This window comes from Chiloscyllium punctatum, chromosome 15 (assembly GCF_047496795.1).
Source record: "Chiloscyllium punctatum isolate Juve2018m chromosome 15, sChiPun1.3, whole genome shotgun sequence".
In the NCBI taxonomy this organism is placed as follows: domain Eukaryota; kingdom Metazoa; phylum Chordata; class Chondrichthyes; order Orectolobiformes; family Hemiscylliidae; genus Chiloscyllium; species Chiloscyllium punctatum.
Genome location: NC_092753.1, coordinates 103,449,741 through 103,465,846, shown reverse-complemented (window position 1 = coordinate 103,465,846; position 16,106 = coordinate 103,449,741). Strand labels below are relative to the sequence as shown.

General features: G+C 43.4%; 1 protein-coding gene across 1 annotated transcript in view; it reads right to left on the bottom strand.

The window, feature by feature from the left end:
• Positions 1 to 376: 376 nt before the first annotated feature.
• Positions 377 to 16,106, bottom strand: part of rsph1 (radial spoke head component 1) — a 61,218-nt gene continuing 45,488 nt past the window's right edge. Inside the window, exons 7-8 of the mRNA XM_072585843.1 lie at positions 7,825 to 7,924; positions 377 to 1,102 (exon numbers count right to left, since the gene is read on the bottom strand). Coding sequence (XP_072441944.1) covers positions 663 to 1,102; positions 7,825 to 7,924 — 540 coding nt within the window. The 3' untranslated portion in view covers positions 377 to 662. The remainder of the gene's footprint in view (positions 1,103 to 7,824; positions 7,925 to 16,106) is intronic.

Here is a 16,106-nt window from a genome sequence, read left to right as displayed (position 1 = left end):
CCTGGAGGTGGTGGGGTCATTGAATATTTTTAAGACAGAGGTTGATAGGTTCACAATGAACAAGGGATACTAAAGTTATCAGGGGTCAGCAGGAATATGGAATGGAGGCCATTCTAAGATCAGTCATGATTTTATCGAATGGTGCATCAGACTATAAGGACTGATTGGGATATCTCTGCTCCTAATTTGTCTGTGCATATCAGTACAGAAACTCTGAATATTTACTAACGGTGAACAAACACAATGGTGTTGAAAGGATGTGATGCTACTTCTGCCCACCTTTTGCACAGTGTCAATAAGCACTATCTATTCTTTAGGAACAGTACTTATGCAGGAATATGGTTTCTTTACAATGTCAGTGAAAAATATTGATGAGTTTTGTATCTAATATTTTATTTTTAAAATTGTAAACTGAGACGGTGTGATGGTTCATATCGCTGCCCAGTCCACAAAACAAGAAGGAAACTTGCTCTCCTTGATTAAAATCACTTTGGATTAGTAGTCAGCTGACCAAGACACAGCTTCTTGTTTTTGAGTCGTGGATATTTTTAAGCCAATGTGTATCATTTGTTTTTTTTCAGCCTGCAATCAAATGGTTTTCAGTAACTGGTGGTGCTCTCCATCCCACTATTAATTAGGCAGTCTAGCCTCACACCACATCCTCAATCTGCAGCCAGCTCAGATACAGCGTCAGATGCTCCTTCATTACCTTCTGCTAAACCAAGGGAATCGAGAACAGGGTCATCTGAACCAGGAGCTTCTGTCACAGGACCATTTGTTTCAGCCGCATCAGCCTCTGCTGCATCAGCCTCTGCTGCATCAGCCTCTGGGGCAGCAGCTTCTGACGCATCAGCTTCTGGGGCATCAGCTTCTGGGGCATCAGCCTCTGGGGCAGCAGCTTCTGACGCATCAGCCTCTGGGGCATCAGCCTCTGGGGCATCAGCTTCTGGGGCATCAGCCTCTGGAGCATCAGCTTCTGGGGCATCAGCCTCTGGGGCATCAGTATCAGGAGCATCTGTCTCAGCAACGTCAGTGCCCTCTGTATTATCGGCAACCTGCTCCTCAGGCTCTGAAGCATTGGACTTTACATCGGCCTTAAATGCTGGAAAGGAAAAATGAAACACAAACTATAATTCCATTTAGAGAAAGAGAATTATTTATAGCATAGAAGGAAACCATTCAATTAAGTGTATTGTTGCTGGTAGCACTGTCGATTCAGTACCTCAAGTTCATCTCCAAGTGTTTCTTAAATGTTATCGGGGTTTCTCCTCTCACCTGCCACAAACACTTCCAGGTAGAGAGTTCCAGACCCCTCATTCTCTGAATGCAAAGACTACTCCTTAACTTCCCTGTTGTAACTTCTACCAATGTTGGTTATTGACCTCTCCTCAAAGGAAAAAAAAATATTTCCTGTCCACTCTATCCAAATCCCTCACAATTTTAATCACCTAAACTCATTTCCCCATAACCTCTCTGTTCCAAAGAGAGTAATCCTAGCCAGTCCTCGTTGTAAATCTCCTACCCTCTCAAGTGTGATCACATCTCTGTTTCATGGGGGTCAGATATGTAGTTCGTATTCTTGTTAGTCTGTCATTAACCTCATGCTCACCCACCCAGCTTAACCCCACCATCATTGAAAGAGCTCTCAACCGTTTTACAACCCATTTCATAAACTTCTGCCCAAACTCCTCCCCCTCCCTCCCAAAAGAACAAGAGGGTTTCCTTTGTTCTCACTTTCCATCCACTAGCTCTGATGCCTCCAACGGTATGCTACAAACACACGTCCCTCTGTCCTCCAGCACACTACTGAAGCTGTTCCCTGCACAACAACGTGATGCATTCCTTCTCCATCACTCCCAACACTTTGTCAGTCCTAGCATGACACCTTCCCATGAGTAACACTTGCAACAGGCTAGAGAAGAAATTGCGAGGGCCACAGGTGAGGTCCTGGAAGACTCAAGGGTAGTGAATGTTGTGCCCTTATTCAAGAAGGGCTGCAAAGAAAAGTGTGGGAATTATAGACCAATAAGCCTAACATCTGAGGTGGGTAAGTTACTTACGAGTATTCTGAGGGATAAGATATACATGCATTTGGAAAGACAGGGTTTGATTAGGAGCAGCCAACATGGCTTTGTGCATGGGAGATCATGTCTCACAAATTTGTTAGAGTTCTTTGATGAAATGACCAGGAAGGTTGATGAGAGCAGGGCAGTAGACATAGTCAACATGGATTTCAGTAAGGCCTTTGATAAGGTTCCACCTGGAAGGTAAGATCACATGGAATCCAGGCGAAGCTGGCAAATTGGATCCACAATTAGCTTGATGGTAGGAAGCAGGGGGTAAAAATGGAAGGACGCTTGTCAGACTGGAGGCCTGTGACTAGTGGAGTGCCTCAGGGGTCGGTGCTGGGCCCATTACTGTTTGTTATCTATACCAGTGATCTGGATGTGAATGTACAAGGTATGATTAGTAGGTTTGCTGATGACACTAAAATATGTGGTATCATGGACAGTGAGGAAGACTATCAGAAATTGCAGCAGGACCTTGATCAGCTGGGGAAGTGGGCTGAGAAATGGCAAATCGAGTTTTATTTAGATAAGTGTGAGGTGTTGCATTTTGAAAAGTCAAATCAAGGTAGGAGTTTCATGGTGAATGGTAGGGCCTTAAGGAGTGTAGTGGAACAGAGGAACCTTGGAGTTCAAGTTTATGGTTCTCTGAAAGTGGAGCCACAGGTAGACAGGGCAGTGAAGAAGGCTTTTGGCACACTGGCCTTCATCAGTCAGGACATTGAGTATAGAAGTTGGGAAATTATATTGCAGTTGTACAGGATGTTGGTGAGGCCGCACTTGGAGTATTGTGTTCAGTGTTGATCACCTTGCTATAGGAAGAATGTTATTAAACTGGAAAGAATTCAGAAGAAATTTACAAGAATGTTGCCAGGACTCAAGGGTCCGAGTTCTCTGGACAGATTGAACAAGCTAGGACCTTTCTCTCTAGTGCGTATGAGACTGAGGGGGCATAAGAAATGTATAAAATCATGAGAGGCATGGCATGGCTAGGGTGAATGCACTCAGTCTTTTTCCCAGGGTTGGGAAGACTAGAGGGTATGGGTTAAGGTTAGAGGGGAAAGAATAAAAGGGAACCTGAGGAGCAACATTTTTACACAGAAAGTGGCACACAGATGGAATGAGCTTCCAGCAGAAGTTGTTGAGATGGTACATTAACAACACTTAAAAGGAATTTGGACAAATACATGGATAGGAAGGGATTAGATGGACATTTTGGTCAGCATGGACCAATTGGGCTGGAAGGCCTGTCTCCGTGCTGTAGGGCTCCATGACTGGTGGTTTTACCTCCTAAGTGTCTGAGACAAAAATACATCTTCAGGTGAAACAGCAATTTACTTAGACTGTTTTCAATTCAGTCTATTATATTCAATGATAACAATATGATGTCCTCGATACTGGTTATACAAAATGCAGACTGGATGACCACTTGGCAGACCACATCTGTCTTGTCACAATAGTGATGCTAACCTTTTAGTCACTTGCCATTTCAATACATTGCCTTGTTCTTATATTAACATTTCTGCCCAATGACTGTTCTTGTGACATTCAATGCGAGCCAGACAAAAAGCATCTCATTTTCGATTTAGGCACTTCACCGCTTTCAGGACTAGCATTTCTTTCTTCTGTGCACATCTCCTTAGGTCCAAGTATGGCAGCAACTTCCAAAGTCAGAAGGCAACATTGTGAACAAAGTCAGTCGGTCAATCGCCATATTCAAATCTACAAAGTAGCTATGCAGCTTAGAGGGAAGTTTGTTCAGGATTCGGCATTGAGCTCAACAGCTACAGACCATGAACGCTGTCCTTCTTTATGATTTCACATAACCATCCATCCTGGGTTTTGTTTATTTAGGCTGGCTCTCAGTGGAACTCAGCTAGTTTCTGCTATAAACATTACTACTAATGTATGACTCTCGTCTGCTCCCATTCATATTCACATCACCCTTTGATCTGGACACAGTTACATGGAAACATTGAAAGTAAGAGCAGGAGCAGGCTATTGAGGCCACTCCACCATTGGAAAGGATCATGGCTGATTGTCTATCACAACTCCATACTCATGCATTCTCTCCAAACCCCTTGACATCTTTAGCTGCTACCAAATCCATTCTATGACTTCCCTCTACAGCTTTCCATGGCATAAAACTCCATAGGTTCAGTATCATTGAAGTGAAGACACTTCTCCTCCTGCTCAGGGATTTGGGTGTCCTTGTGTATAAATCTGTAAATGCTTGGTTACTGGTTTAGTGGGTAAAATGGAAGGCAAATGAAATATTGGCCTTTATTTCAACGGGAATGAAGTATAAAAACACAGAAGTCTTACTTAAAACCGCACAAGGCAGTAGTCAGCCCACAGCAAGAATATTGTGAACCATTTGGGGTACCTTACCTAAGCAAAGATATACCAGTATTGGTGGCAGCCCAAGCTCCTTAGCACCTTCAAAGCCAATGATCACAGGAGATACAAAGGAACACTACCATCTGCAAGTTCCCCTCCAGGCCCTCAGTGTCAAAGTGTTCTGGAACTTCCTCCCTAACAGCACTAAATGGACTGCAGCAGTTCAAGAAGGCAACTCACCAGCACTTTCTCGGGGCACCTAGGAATGGGTAATAAATGCTGGCTCAGCCAGTGGTGCCCACATCCCATGAGTGAAGAAAAATAATGACCAGAGCCAGTTCACTTGGCTAATCCTGGTTATGGAAGGAATGTGTGATGAGGAGAAATTAACAGGTTGGGCCAAATTTCGTTGGAGTTTGGAGGTGACCTTCTTGAAAGATACAAGATTCTTGACAAGGTAGATGTAGAAAGATTGTTTACCCTTGTGGGAGAGTCTAGGACCAGAGTTAGAATCTCAGAATAAGATGTTAAACATTTAAGACAGGGATGAGGAAGAATTTCAATCACAACCAAAATGAATCAAAACTACAGAATTTCAACCATTCTGCAGAATAAAGGACTATTCAATTACCAATCACAACACTACTGAGAACCTTGACTACAAAGGCTGCAATGTTCAAATATCTGCTCTTCATAAACAATGATTTGTATGTCTGTTTTTTCAACTCCTGTCTTTTGTGCTCACCTCTTACTTCTAATTTGTATTTGTGTGTTCTGTTACTAGTTTTCTTACATTAACTAATTAATAAGCTCTCTCATTTTGTTCATTCAAGGAAGTCTGATTAAATTGGCTTCTTTTAGAACGTATGTTCATTTGGGTCCACAAAGGCAAGAGTCTATTTAAAATGAATGTTGTTGTAGACAATTCATGAATATAAGTGAATAAAGAAGGGGAGCCAGTTCATCTATATCATAAAGCTGCATTGGAGAGTTGATGCAGATATGATGGCTTGATTGCCTTCTTTTGCACTGTAACACTTCTGTGATTCGGTGACATTTTTGTTGTTCACACTCCTCATCTGAGAGTATTATAGTTCCTGGTATCCCGTCAGGAATCATAATAAATTGGGGAAACTTGCCTGGAGCTAGTTGTATGGACTTTGTTTTAAAAAGGTTTTTCATGGATGTGGGCATTGCTGGCTTGGCCAATGTTTATTACTCACCCCTAATGGTTCATGAGAAGGTGGGGATGAGCTTTCAACAAAATTATAATCAGATCTTAAACTTGCAAATCAAGAAACTAGTTATTCTTCCTGTTTAATTATTCCTAACAAAAAGAGATTGAGGGGGGACCTGATTGAGGTCTGCAAAACCATGAAGGGTATAGACAGGGTGGATAGAGATAGGCTTTTTCCCAGGGTGAGGGATTCAATAACAAGAGGTCACACGTTCAAGGTGAGAGGTGGAAAGTTTAAGGGGGATACAAGCGGGAAGTACTTCACACAGAGGGTGGTGGGCGTTTGGAACACGTTGCCAGCAGAGGTGGTAGAGGCAGGCACGGTAGATTCATTTAAGATGTGTCTGGACAGATGCATGAGTAGGTGGGGAGCAGAGGGATACAGATGGTTAGGAATTGACTGACAGGTTTAGACAGTACATTTGGATCGGCTCAGGGCTGAAGGGCCTGTTCCTGGGCTGTAAATTTTCTTTGTCCTTAATCAATTAATTTTATAGAAACAAAGAATGATTATAGCACAAACGGAGGCTGTTCAACTATCTTGTTGAATTTCATGTCTGGAAAAGTAACTTAGCTAGTGACACTGCACCATTGCAATTTCTTTTCTCTTCAGATACTAACCCAGTTCCTTTTAAAGTCACAAACGAATCTGCCGACACCAGATTTTCAGGCTGCACATTCCAGATCCTGACCATACACTGTGTAAAAAAATCTTATTTTTCCATGACTCTGTTGTTTCTTTTATCAATCACCTTTAATCCTTGAGCCTTCCACCAACATGTACAGTTTCTGCCGGTCTCTAATAAACCATAACACATAGGAACAGAAGTAGGCTATTTAGCCTGTTGTGTCATTCAGTGAAATCACAGCTGATATGATAATCCTCCTTTTCCCCATAACCTTTCCTAAATGAATAAAAATCTGTCTATCTAAGCCTTGAGTATACTTAATGACCCCACCTCAACAGCCCTCTATGATAAAGAATTTCATAGATTCACTCCTCTTTGACTGAAGAAATTCCTCCTCATCTCTGTCTTAACTGTATAATCCCTCATTCGCAGATGATGCCCTCTGGCCCTAGACTCTCCCACAACTGGAAACAAACTTTTTGCATCTACCTTGTCAAGTTCTCCAATATTTAGATTACTTACGGTGTGGAAACAGGCCCTTTGGCCCAACAAGTCCATACCGCCCCACCGAAACGCAACCCACCCATACCCCTTACCTAACGCTACGGACAATTCAGCATGGCCAATTCACCTGCCCTGCACATCTTTGGACTGTGGGAGGAAACCGGAGCACCCGGAGGAAACCCACGCAGACACGGGGAGAATGTGCAAACTCCACACAGTCAGTCGCCTGAGGCAGGAATTGAACCCGGGTCTCTGGCGCTGTGAGGCAGCAGTGCTAACCACTGTGCCACCGTGCCGCCCATATGAAAAGAAGATATTGATAAAGCAGCTGAAGATGGTTGTGCCAAGATCACTATTGGTATTTCCTGATGGCCTGGGTTCAAGTCTCACCTGCTGCAAACGTGTGTCAAACACATCTGGATGGTATGATTGAAAAAGATCTAAAAGTAACTCTTGTGATGTAGTGGCAGTGCCCATACCTCTGAGCCAGGAAGCCTGGGTTCAAGTCCTAGCTGCTCCAGATATGTGTAATAACATCCTGAAGCAGGTTGGTTCAAAAATGTATCAGTAACTGTGCAGTGATGTTCTGGCTGCAGATGAATGATCTCTAACTACTATAATCATCTTCCTTTGTGCTCGTTGTTCCTCCTGCTGGTGGAATTTTCCACTCTGAGTTCCATTCACTCTAATCCTGCCAGGCCTCGTAGATGCTATACTGAGTCAAGTATATAGTGCACAACAGGCCATTCATCCCATTTGGTCTTTATGGTCGAAATGAGCGTCTTCCCATGTCTCTAACTCACCTGATCAGAATATCCTCATTCTTTTCTCCCTCGTGTAATTATCTAGATTCACCTAAAGTGCATTCAAACCATTCCCCACAACCAGCTACTCTGATTCAGTTTCACAGTCTCACCTTTCACTCATTAGGCAAGTTTCTCTTGAATTCTCTGGTCAGACTTACTTTATACCACAGTGGATTTGAGCAGATATCACATAACCACATCACTTCAGAGTCAGGTCTAACATAAATAGCATTCGTACTTACTTGGAGAGTACAACGTCAATCCTGACAGCTTCTCTGCCTTCCACTTCAGGACGGTTATGGTTATGGATTCTTCCTCTGCGATCTCTTCATCGGTTTTGTCCTGTTGTGAGAGATAGTGGGATTCCACACTCAATAAGGGGTGGCAGTGGGATAGTGGTAATGTTACTATACTAATAAGCCAAAAAATCACGCAAATGTTCTGGGAACATAGGTTTGGATTACACCTTGGCAGATAGTGAAACTTTAATTCAGTAAAATCTGGAATTAAACCTAACCTAATGGTCACTGTTGATTGTCATAAAAATCCAACTGGTTCAATGTCTTTCAAGGGAAAGAAAACTGCCAAGGGCAGCATGGTAGCTCATTGGTTAGAACTGCTGCCTCACAGCAACAGAGACCCGGTTCAATTCCTGCCTCGGGTGACTGTGTGGAGTTTGCACATTCTCCCCATGTCTGTGTGGGTTTCATCTGGGTGCTCTGGTTTCCTCCCACAATCCAAAGATGTGCAGATTAGGTACATTGGCCATGTTAAAAATGCCCATAGTGTTCAGGGATCTGTAAGTTAGGTGTACTAGTCTGGGGTAAATATAGAGCTGTAGGCAAATGGGTCTGGGTAGTTTGCTCTTCAGAGAGGTCAGTGTGGACTTGTTGGGCCCAATGGCCTGTTTCCACACTGTAGGGATTCTGTACCATGCCATTCATTTCATAGAATCAAATCCCTACTGTATGGAAAGAGGCTATTCAATCTGTAGAATCTGCAACAACATTCTCAAGAGCATCCCACTCAGGCCCAGCCCAATTCTGTACTAGTAATCCTGCATTTAATGGGCAGCATGGTGGCACAGTGGTTAGCACTGCTCCCTCACAGCGCCAGAGACCTGGGTTCAATTCCCGCCTCAGGCAACTGTCTGTGTGGAGTTTGCACATTCTCTCCGTGTCTGTGTGGGTTTCCTCCAGGTGCTCTTTTGCAGTCTCTGCAATACATTGACATTGTTCTTCCAGTACTGCATCTAGAACTAAACACAAGTGTCTTAAGCAAATACAGCGTTACTTCCTTGCTTTTGTATTCCATGCTCGTGATATTAAACCCACAGATACTGTATGCTTTATTCATTATTCTCTCTGGATGATCTGTCACCTTTCATGATCTGTGTACATATACCTCTAGGTTCTTCTCTGCTCCTGTATCCCTTTTAAAATTTTGAACCTTATTTTGTATTATCTGTCTGTATGCTTGTTACCAAAATGCATCAACTTAGACATTGCTGCTTTTGAACTTTATCTACCAGTTACTTGCCCATTTATCAATTTGTCTCTATTCGTCTGAAGCTCTACATTATCCTCCGCACAGTTTACAATGCTTTTAAGTTGTGCATCATCTGCAAGGTGACCAAAATTGAACACAATACTCCAACTGTGAACTCACCAACATCCTGTATAGCTGCAACATAATTTCCCAGAGTAGGAGAGCCCAAAAGGACATAGGTTTAAGGTGAGAGGAGAAGGATATCAAAGGGACCTAAGGGGCAACTTTTTCACACAGAGCTGCCAGAGGAAATGGTGGATACTGCTACTATTACAACACTCAAAAGGTATCTGGATGGGTTTAGAGAGATGTAGGCCAATTGCTGGCAAATGGGGCTAGATTAATTCAGCATATCTGGTCTGCATGAACAAGTTGGACTGAAGGGTCTGTTTTTGTACTGTACAACATTTTGACTCTATGACCCTACCACATGGCTGCCTCCCCAGTAATTTCGGTTATACCCTATGCAACCACATATATGCACAAAATCCTTATATAGACTTCATCACTTTCTCCCTTACTGCAACTTTACATACTAACCCAGTATTCTGAAAGTTGTGTATTTCCATCACTCCCAAGTTGATCTTCTTCTTCAACATTTTTTTCTTGACTCCCACATCTTGCCAAGTTCACTTAAAGCCCTCCCATCAGCATGAGCAAAATGTTATACAGGTAACTCAGTCTCAGCTCTGTTCAGGGACAATCCATCTGGCTTTTACTGGTGCTACCTACCCCAGAGCCAGCCCCAGTGTGCCAGGATTCTAAACCCTTCCCTCCTGCACCAGCCAAGCATTCATTTGCCTTGTTACTGTAATTTCTTACATGCTGTAATGGCTGTAACTAGTGGTGTGCTGCAGAGATCAGTGCTGGAACTGCAATTCTTTATGATATTTGTTAATGACTTAAATGAAGAAAGTGAATGTGCTATTTCCACGCTTGAGGATGACACAAAAACAGGTGGAAACACAACTGGTGAGGCACATAGAATCTACAGAGGGATATGGACAGGTTAAGTAAGTGGACAACACCTTGATGTATAATATGGAAGATGTGAGGTTATGCATGTTGGCAGGAAGAACAGAGGAGCTGAATATTATTTAAATGAAGAACGACTGCAGAAAGCAATAGATTGAAGGATTTGGGACCCTTTGTCCATAAATTACAAAAAACTAGCATCCATATTCAGTGGGTAATAGGGAAGGCAAATGGAATATTGACATTTATTTCAAAGGGAATGGTGTATATTAGGTTGGGATGTCTGGTCGGAACAGAGGTGTTGGACCGAAGGGTCTATTTCTGTGCTGTAAATCTCTATGATTCTATGACTATAAAAGTAGGGAGGGTTTGCTAAAACTATACAAAGCACTCATCAGATCACAGCTAGAATACTGCGGAAAGAAAAACTGGTATTGGAGGCAATCCAGAGAAGGGTCACTAGGCTGACACCATGTATGGAAGGACCTCTTAGGTGGAGAGGTTGTGTAGGTTGGGCATGTACTCATTGGCGTTTAGAAGAATGAGAGGTAACCTGCAACTTGATTAAAACATAAAAGATTCTTGGAGAATTTTACTGGGTAGATGCATAGAAATGTGAGAGCACCAGAGGGCATGAGGGGCATGGTGGCTCAGTGGTTAGCACTGCTGCCTCACAGCACCAGGGTCCCAGGTTTAATTCCAGCCTCGGGTGACTGTGTGGAGTTTGCACATTCTCCAGTTTCCTCCCACAGTCCAAAGATGTGCAGGTTAGGTGAATTGGCCATGCTAAATTGCCCATAGTGATAGGGGCATTAGTCAGAGGGAAATGGGTCTGGGTGGATTACTCTTCAGAGGGTTGGTGTGGACTTGTTGGGCCGAAGAGCCTGTTTCCACACTGTAGGGAATCTAAACAAAAATCTCAGAGTAAGAGGTCACACATTTAAAACAGAGATGAGGAGGAATTTCTTTCCCAGACTGTTGTGAATCTGTGGAATTCTTAACCATTTGGGCTATTGAGGCTGTTATTAGTATATTCAAGGCCAAGATAGTCAGATTTTTGATTAGTAAAGGTTTTAGGGAGAAGGAAGGTAGAGTTAAAGATGATCAGATCAGCCATGAACGGTAGAATAGGTCAATGGATTGAATGGCTGATTTCTGCTCCTACATTGTATGGTCATATTGTCTTACTTGAGTAATCTGGAGATTGAGGGATCCCCGATTTACAAATACTGGTACTTACAAATGCAGGGGTGCAATTTTAAACACTCAACATATGAATATCTCCTGGACATACAAATGGCTGCTTCATATTGTCTTGTATTGTGTTCTGATTTGTGTACAAATTGTCTACTGAATGGATTTAGAAATGGAACCTGCTTGCACCCCAGGGACTGCTTCTACATTTGAGAAGATGATCTCATCAGAAGGATTGTCTTAGGCACAAGAAATCATATTGTGAAAGAATATATCTGCCGAAAGAGAGGAAACCTCAGACCACTAGGAATAGGAACAGGAGTAGGCCATTCAGCCCCTCGAGCCTGCTGCACCATTAAGTAGGAATGGCTGATCCAACATTCCTTCCATTCACTTTCCTAACCTTTCTCCATGACTTTCAATTCCCTTGCCGATTAAAAATCTGTCTCAATCTTGAATATACTAAGTACTCGGCCTCCACAGCCCTTTGCCTAACTATCTCAGCCTTAAAATACATAAGGAATCTGGTCCCACAACCCTCTTTGGCTAAACCCTCGAAAGACTCACAACCTCTGAGAGAAGAAATTCCTCCTCATCTCAGTTTTAAATTAGCGTCCCTTTATTCTGAGACTGTGCCTTTTGGTTGTAGAAGAGCACAGCAGTTCAGGCAGCATCCAAGGAGCTTCAAAATCGACGTTTCAGGCAAAAGCCCTTCATCAGGAATAAAGTCAGTGAGCCTGAAGCATTGAGAGATAAGCTAGAGGAGGGTGGGGGTGGGGAGAAAGTAGCATAGAGTACAATGGGTGAGTGGGGGAGGAGATGAAGGTGATAGGTCAGGGAGGAGAGGGTGCAGTGGATAGGTGGAAAAGAAGAAAGGCAGGTCGGACAAGTCCGGACAAGTCCAGACAAGTCATGGGGACAGTTACTGAGCTGGAAGTTTGGAACTAGGGTGAGGTGGGGGAAGGGGAAATGAGGAAACTGTTGAAGTCCACATTGATGCCCTGGGGTTGAAGTGTTCCGAGGCGGAAGATGAGACGTTCTTCCTCCAGGCATCTGGTGGTGAGGGAGCGGCGGTGAAGGAGACCCAGGACCTCCATGTCCTCGGCAGAGTGGGAGGGGGAGTTAAAATGTTGGGCCATGGGGCGCTGTGGTTGATTGGTGAGGGTGTCCCGGAGATGTTCCCTAAAGCGCTCTGCTAGGAGGCGCCCAGTCTCCCCAATGTAGAGGAGACCGCATCAGGAGCAACGGATACAATAAATGATATTAGTGGATGTGCAAGTAAATCTTTGATGGATGTGGAAGGCTCCTTTAGGGCCTTGGATAGAGGTGAGGGAGGAGGTGTGGGCGCAGGTTTTACAGTTCCTGCGGTGGCAGGGGAAAGTGCCAGGATTGGAGGGTGGGTTGTTTGGGGGCGTGGACCTGACCAGGTAGTCACAGAGGGAACAGTCTTTGCGGAAGGTGGAAAGGGGTGGGGAGGGAAATATATCCCTGGTGGTGGGGTCTGTTTGGAGGTGGCGGAAATGTCGGCGGATGATTTGGTTTATGCGAAGGTTGGTAGGGTGGAAGGTGAGCACCAGGGGCTTTCTGTCCTTGTTACGGTTGGAGGGGTGGGGTCTGAGGGCAGAGGTGCAGGATGTAGACGAGATGCGTTGGAGGGCATCTTTAACCACATGGGAAGGGAAATTGCGGTCTCTAAAGAAGGAGTTCCAGGTAGCTGTGGGAGTCGGTGGGTTTGTAAAAAATGTCAGTGTCAAGTCGGCCGTCATTAATGGAGATGGAGAGGTCCCAACTACCTCTTGCAAAAATGCCATCCCGTATTCCCAATTCCTCCGCCTCCGCCGTATCTGCTCCCAGGAGGACCAGTTCCACCACAGAACACACCAGATGGCCTCCTTCTTTAGAGACCGCAATTTCCCTTCCCACGTGGCTAAAGATGCCCTCCAATGCATCTTGTTGTGGACTTCAACAGTTTCCTCATTTCCCCTTCCCCCACCTCACCCTAGTTCTAAACTTCCAGCTCAGTAACTGTCCCCATGACTTGTCCGAACTTGTCCTACCTGCCTATCTTCTTTTCCACCTATCCACTCCACCCTCTCCTCCTTGACCTATCACCTTCATCCCCTCCCCCACTCACCCATTGTACTCTATGCTACTTTCTCCCCACCCCCACCCTCCTCTAGCTTATCTCTCCACGCTTCAGGCTCACTGCCTTTATTCCTGATGAAGGGCTTTTGCCCAAAACGTCGATTTCGAAGCTCCTTGGATGCTGCCTGACCTGCTGTGCTCTTCCAGCACCACTAATCCAGAATCTGGTTTCCAGCATCTGCAGTCATTGTTTTTACCTTCTGGTTCTAGCCTCTCCCATGAAGGAAAGCATCATCTTAGCATTTAACCTGTGAAATCTCTTAAGAATCCTATATGTTTCAATGAGATCACCTCTCATTCATTTAAATTCCAAACAGTAGTTTTCCAATTTATTTAACCTTTGCTTATAATCTGTCCAAACCAGGGATCATCCTAGTGAACCTTTTTTGAACTGCATCCAATGAAATATCTTTCCTTAAATAAGGGGACCAAAACTGCTCACAGTATTACAGATGTAGTCTCTCCAGCACCTTGTATGGTTGCAGTAAGACTTCCCTACTCTTATACTCCAACTCCCTTGAAATGTGGGCCAACATTCCATGACCTTTCCTAATTACCTGCTGCCTGTATGCTCGCTTGCTGTGTTTTGTGCATAAGAACCCCCCTGAATCCCTTTGTGTTACAGCGTTCTGCAATTTTTCTCCATTTAAATAACCGTGTTCTTTTGTCCTCTCTTCCAAAATAAACAACTTCACATTTTCCCACATAATACTTCATTTGCTAACTTTTTTTGCCCAATTCCTAAAACCCATCAATATGTTTCTGTAAACTTTTTGTATCTTTCATACAACATGCCTTTATTTTTGAGTTGTCTGCTAATTTGGCTACAGTATTGTCAACAGTATTCAACATAAATTTGGATTCTTTTTTCCAAATCATTAATTATATGTATAATATATATATGTTAATAGTTGCTGTCCCAGCACCGATCCCTGTAGAACCCCACTGGTCACAGGTCACTAATCTGAAATAGAACCCCTTATCCCCAATTTCTGCTGATCACCCATGAATTAATTCTCTACCTAGCCAATATTCTACCTCCCACAATGTGGGCTCTTATGACTTAACATTTTGTGAGGTGACTTCCTCTGGAAGTCCAAATACATCTACTAAATCCTCTCTGTCCACTTTGGTTCAGACTTCCTAGAAAAACTCCAATAAGTTAGTCAGGCACAATTTTTCTCTTGTGAAACCATTCTAACTCTGCTCAATTAGATTATGATGTTCCAATTATGCTGCTTAATAATTGGTTCCAACATTTTTCCAGCTATGGATGTTAGGTAAATCAGCTTATAAATGTCCAATTTTTGCCTCCTTCCCTTTACCCTCAAGACAGCTATCTGCATGTCCAAAAGCTTTTAGATTATCAATCATCAGCCAGAGAATATTAATAAGTCTTTCTAAGCAACATTCTAGGCCAGGCAAGGACAATGTATTAGGTAAAAACAATGACTGCAGATGCTGGAAACCAGATTCTGGATTAGTGGTGCTGGAAGAGTACAGCAGGTCAGGCAGCATCCGAGGAGCAGGAAAATCGATGTTTTGGGCAAAAGCTCTTCATCAAGAATAAAGGACAATGTATTAGTAAAAGGAAGAACTATTCACAGAAGGGCCAGTAGAAAGAACAAGGCCAGAAGTCAGGCAGTAAATATTGTTAAGGACATCACACAGCAAAGAATAGATTGCACGCCCAGCATGGACTAAACAATACTCTAACTGCAAGAAGCTGAATCACTTTGTTCATATATTTAGCTAGGAAGAAATAAAGCAAGCCTGAAAAGACGTCTGATGGAGAAATATCAGCCCATGAATCTGATAATTCACAGTACACCATACACAAGTCTTATGGCCCAGTGGATTGCATCTCCACCTCTGGCCCAGAAGGGCTTGACTGAAATCCCACCTCACATGATGCTTTGTAGTGATCCCACATAATGGAAAAAGGTGAATGATAAATAAATCTCTACATCACAGAACATGTTAACACCATCTAGTCTAAAGGTAATGATTGGTTTGTGACTTTTATAATGATGCCACTGAGAGTTTCAAGTGAATCTGAAGTATCAGAGACACTCCATTGCTTTGTGCAACATCATGAGTTTTCCAGACCTGCTGGCAGTCTTTCAAGATGGTCAGTAAGATGAAATACAGGAAAGTAAGGTTGAGGCTCTCTGACAGAGTGATAGTGATATCAAGAGGATAAATGAAGCTGAGAGCCAATATAATGAAAGATAACTTGGGTTCCAGATGGTAGACATTCAACAAAGTCCACTTCTCTCAGATGAAGTAAGTCTAACATTCAGATAAGTAATCTTAAATGCGCCAGAAGAAATCTTCAGCCATTTGCATGAGTGTTACCTTGTAGAACCTGTTGGTAAGTCAAAATCCTGAAACACCCTCCCCTAAGGGCATTGTGGGTCTACCTACAGCACCTGGACTGCAAAGGTTCAAGGCATCAGCTCACCACCACCTTCTCAAGGTCAGCTAGGGATGGGCAATAAGTAATAGCCCAGCCAACAACACTGACATTCTATGAATAAATCAGAAAAAGTTCCATTGCTTCAGAAGAATATCAGTGCAGATGTACAGGCTGGGCAGTGATGTTTCTGGAGTGGAAAATACCGTGGGTGATTTATAAGTCTTTGGATATGAGATACAATGG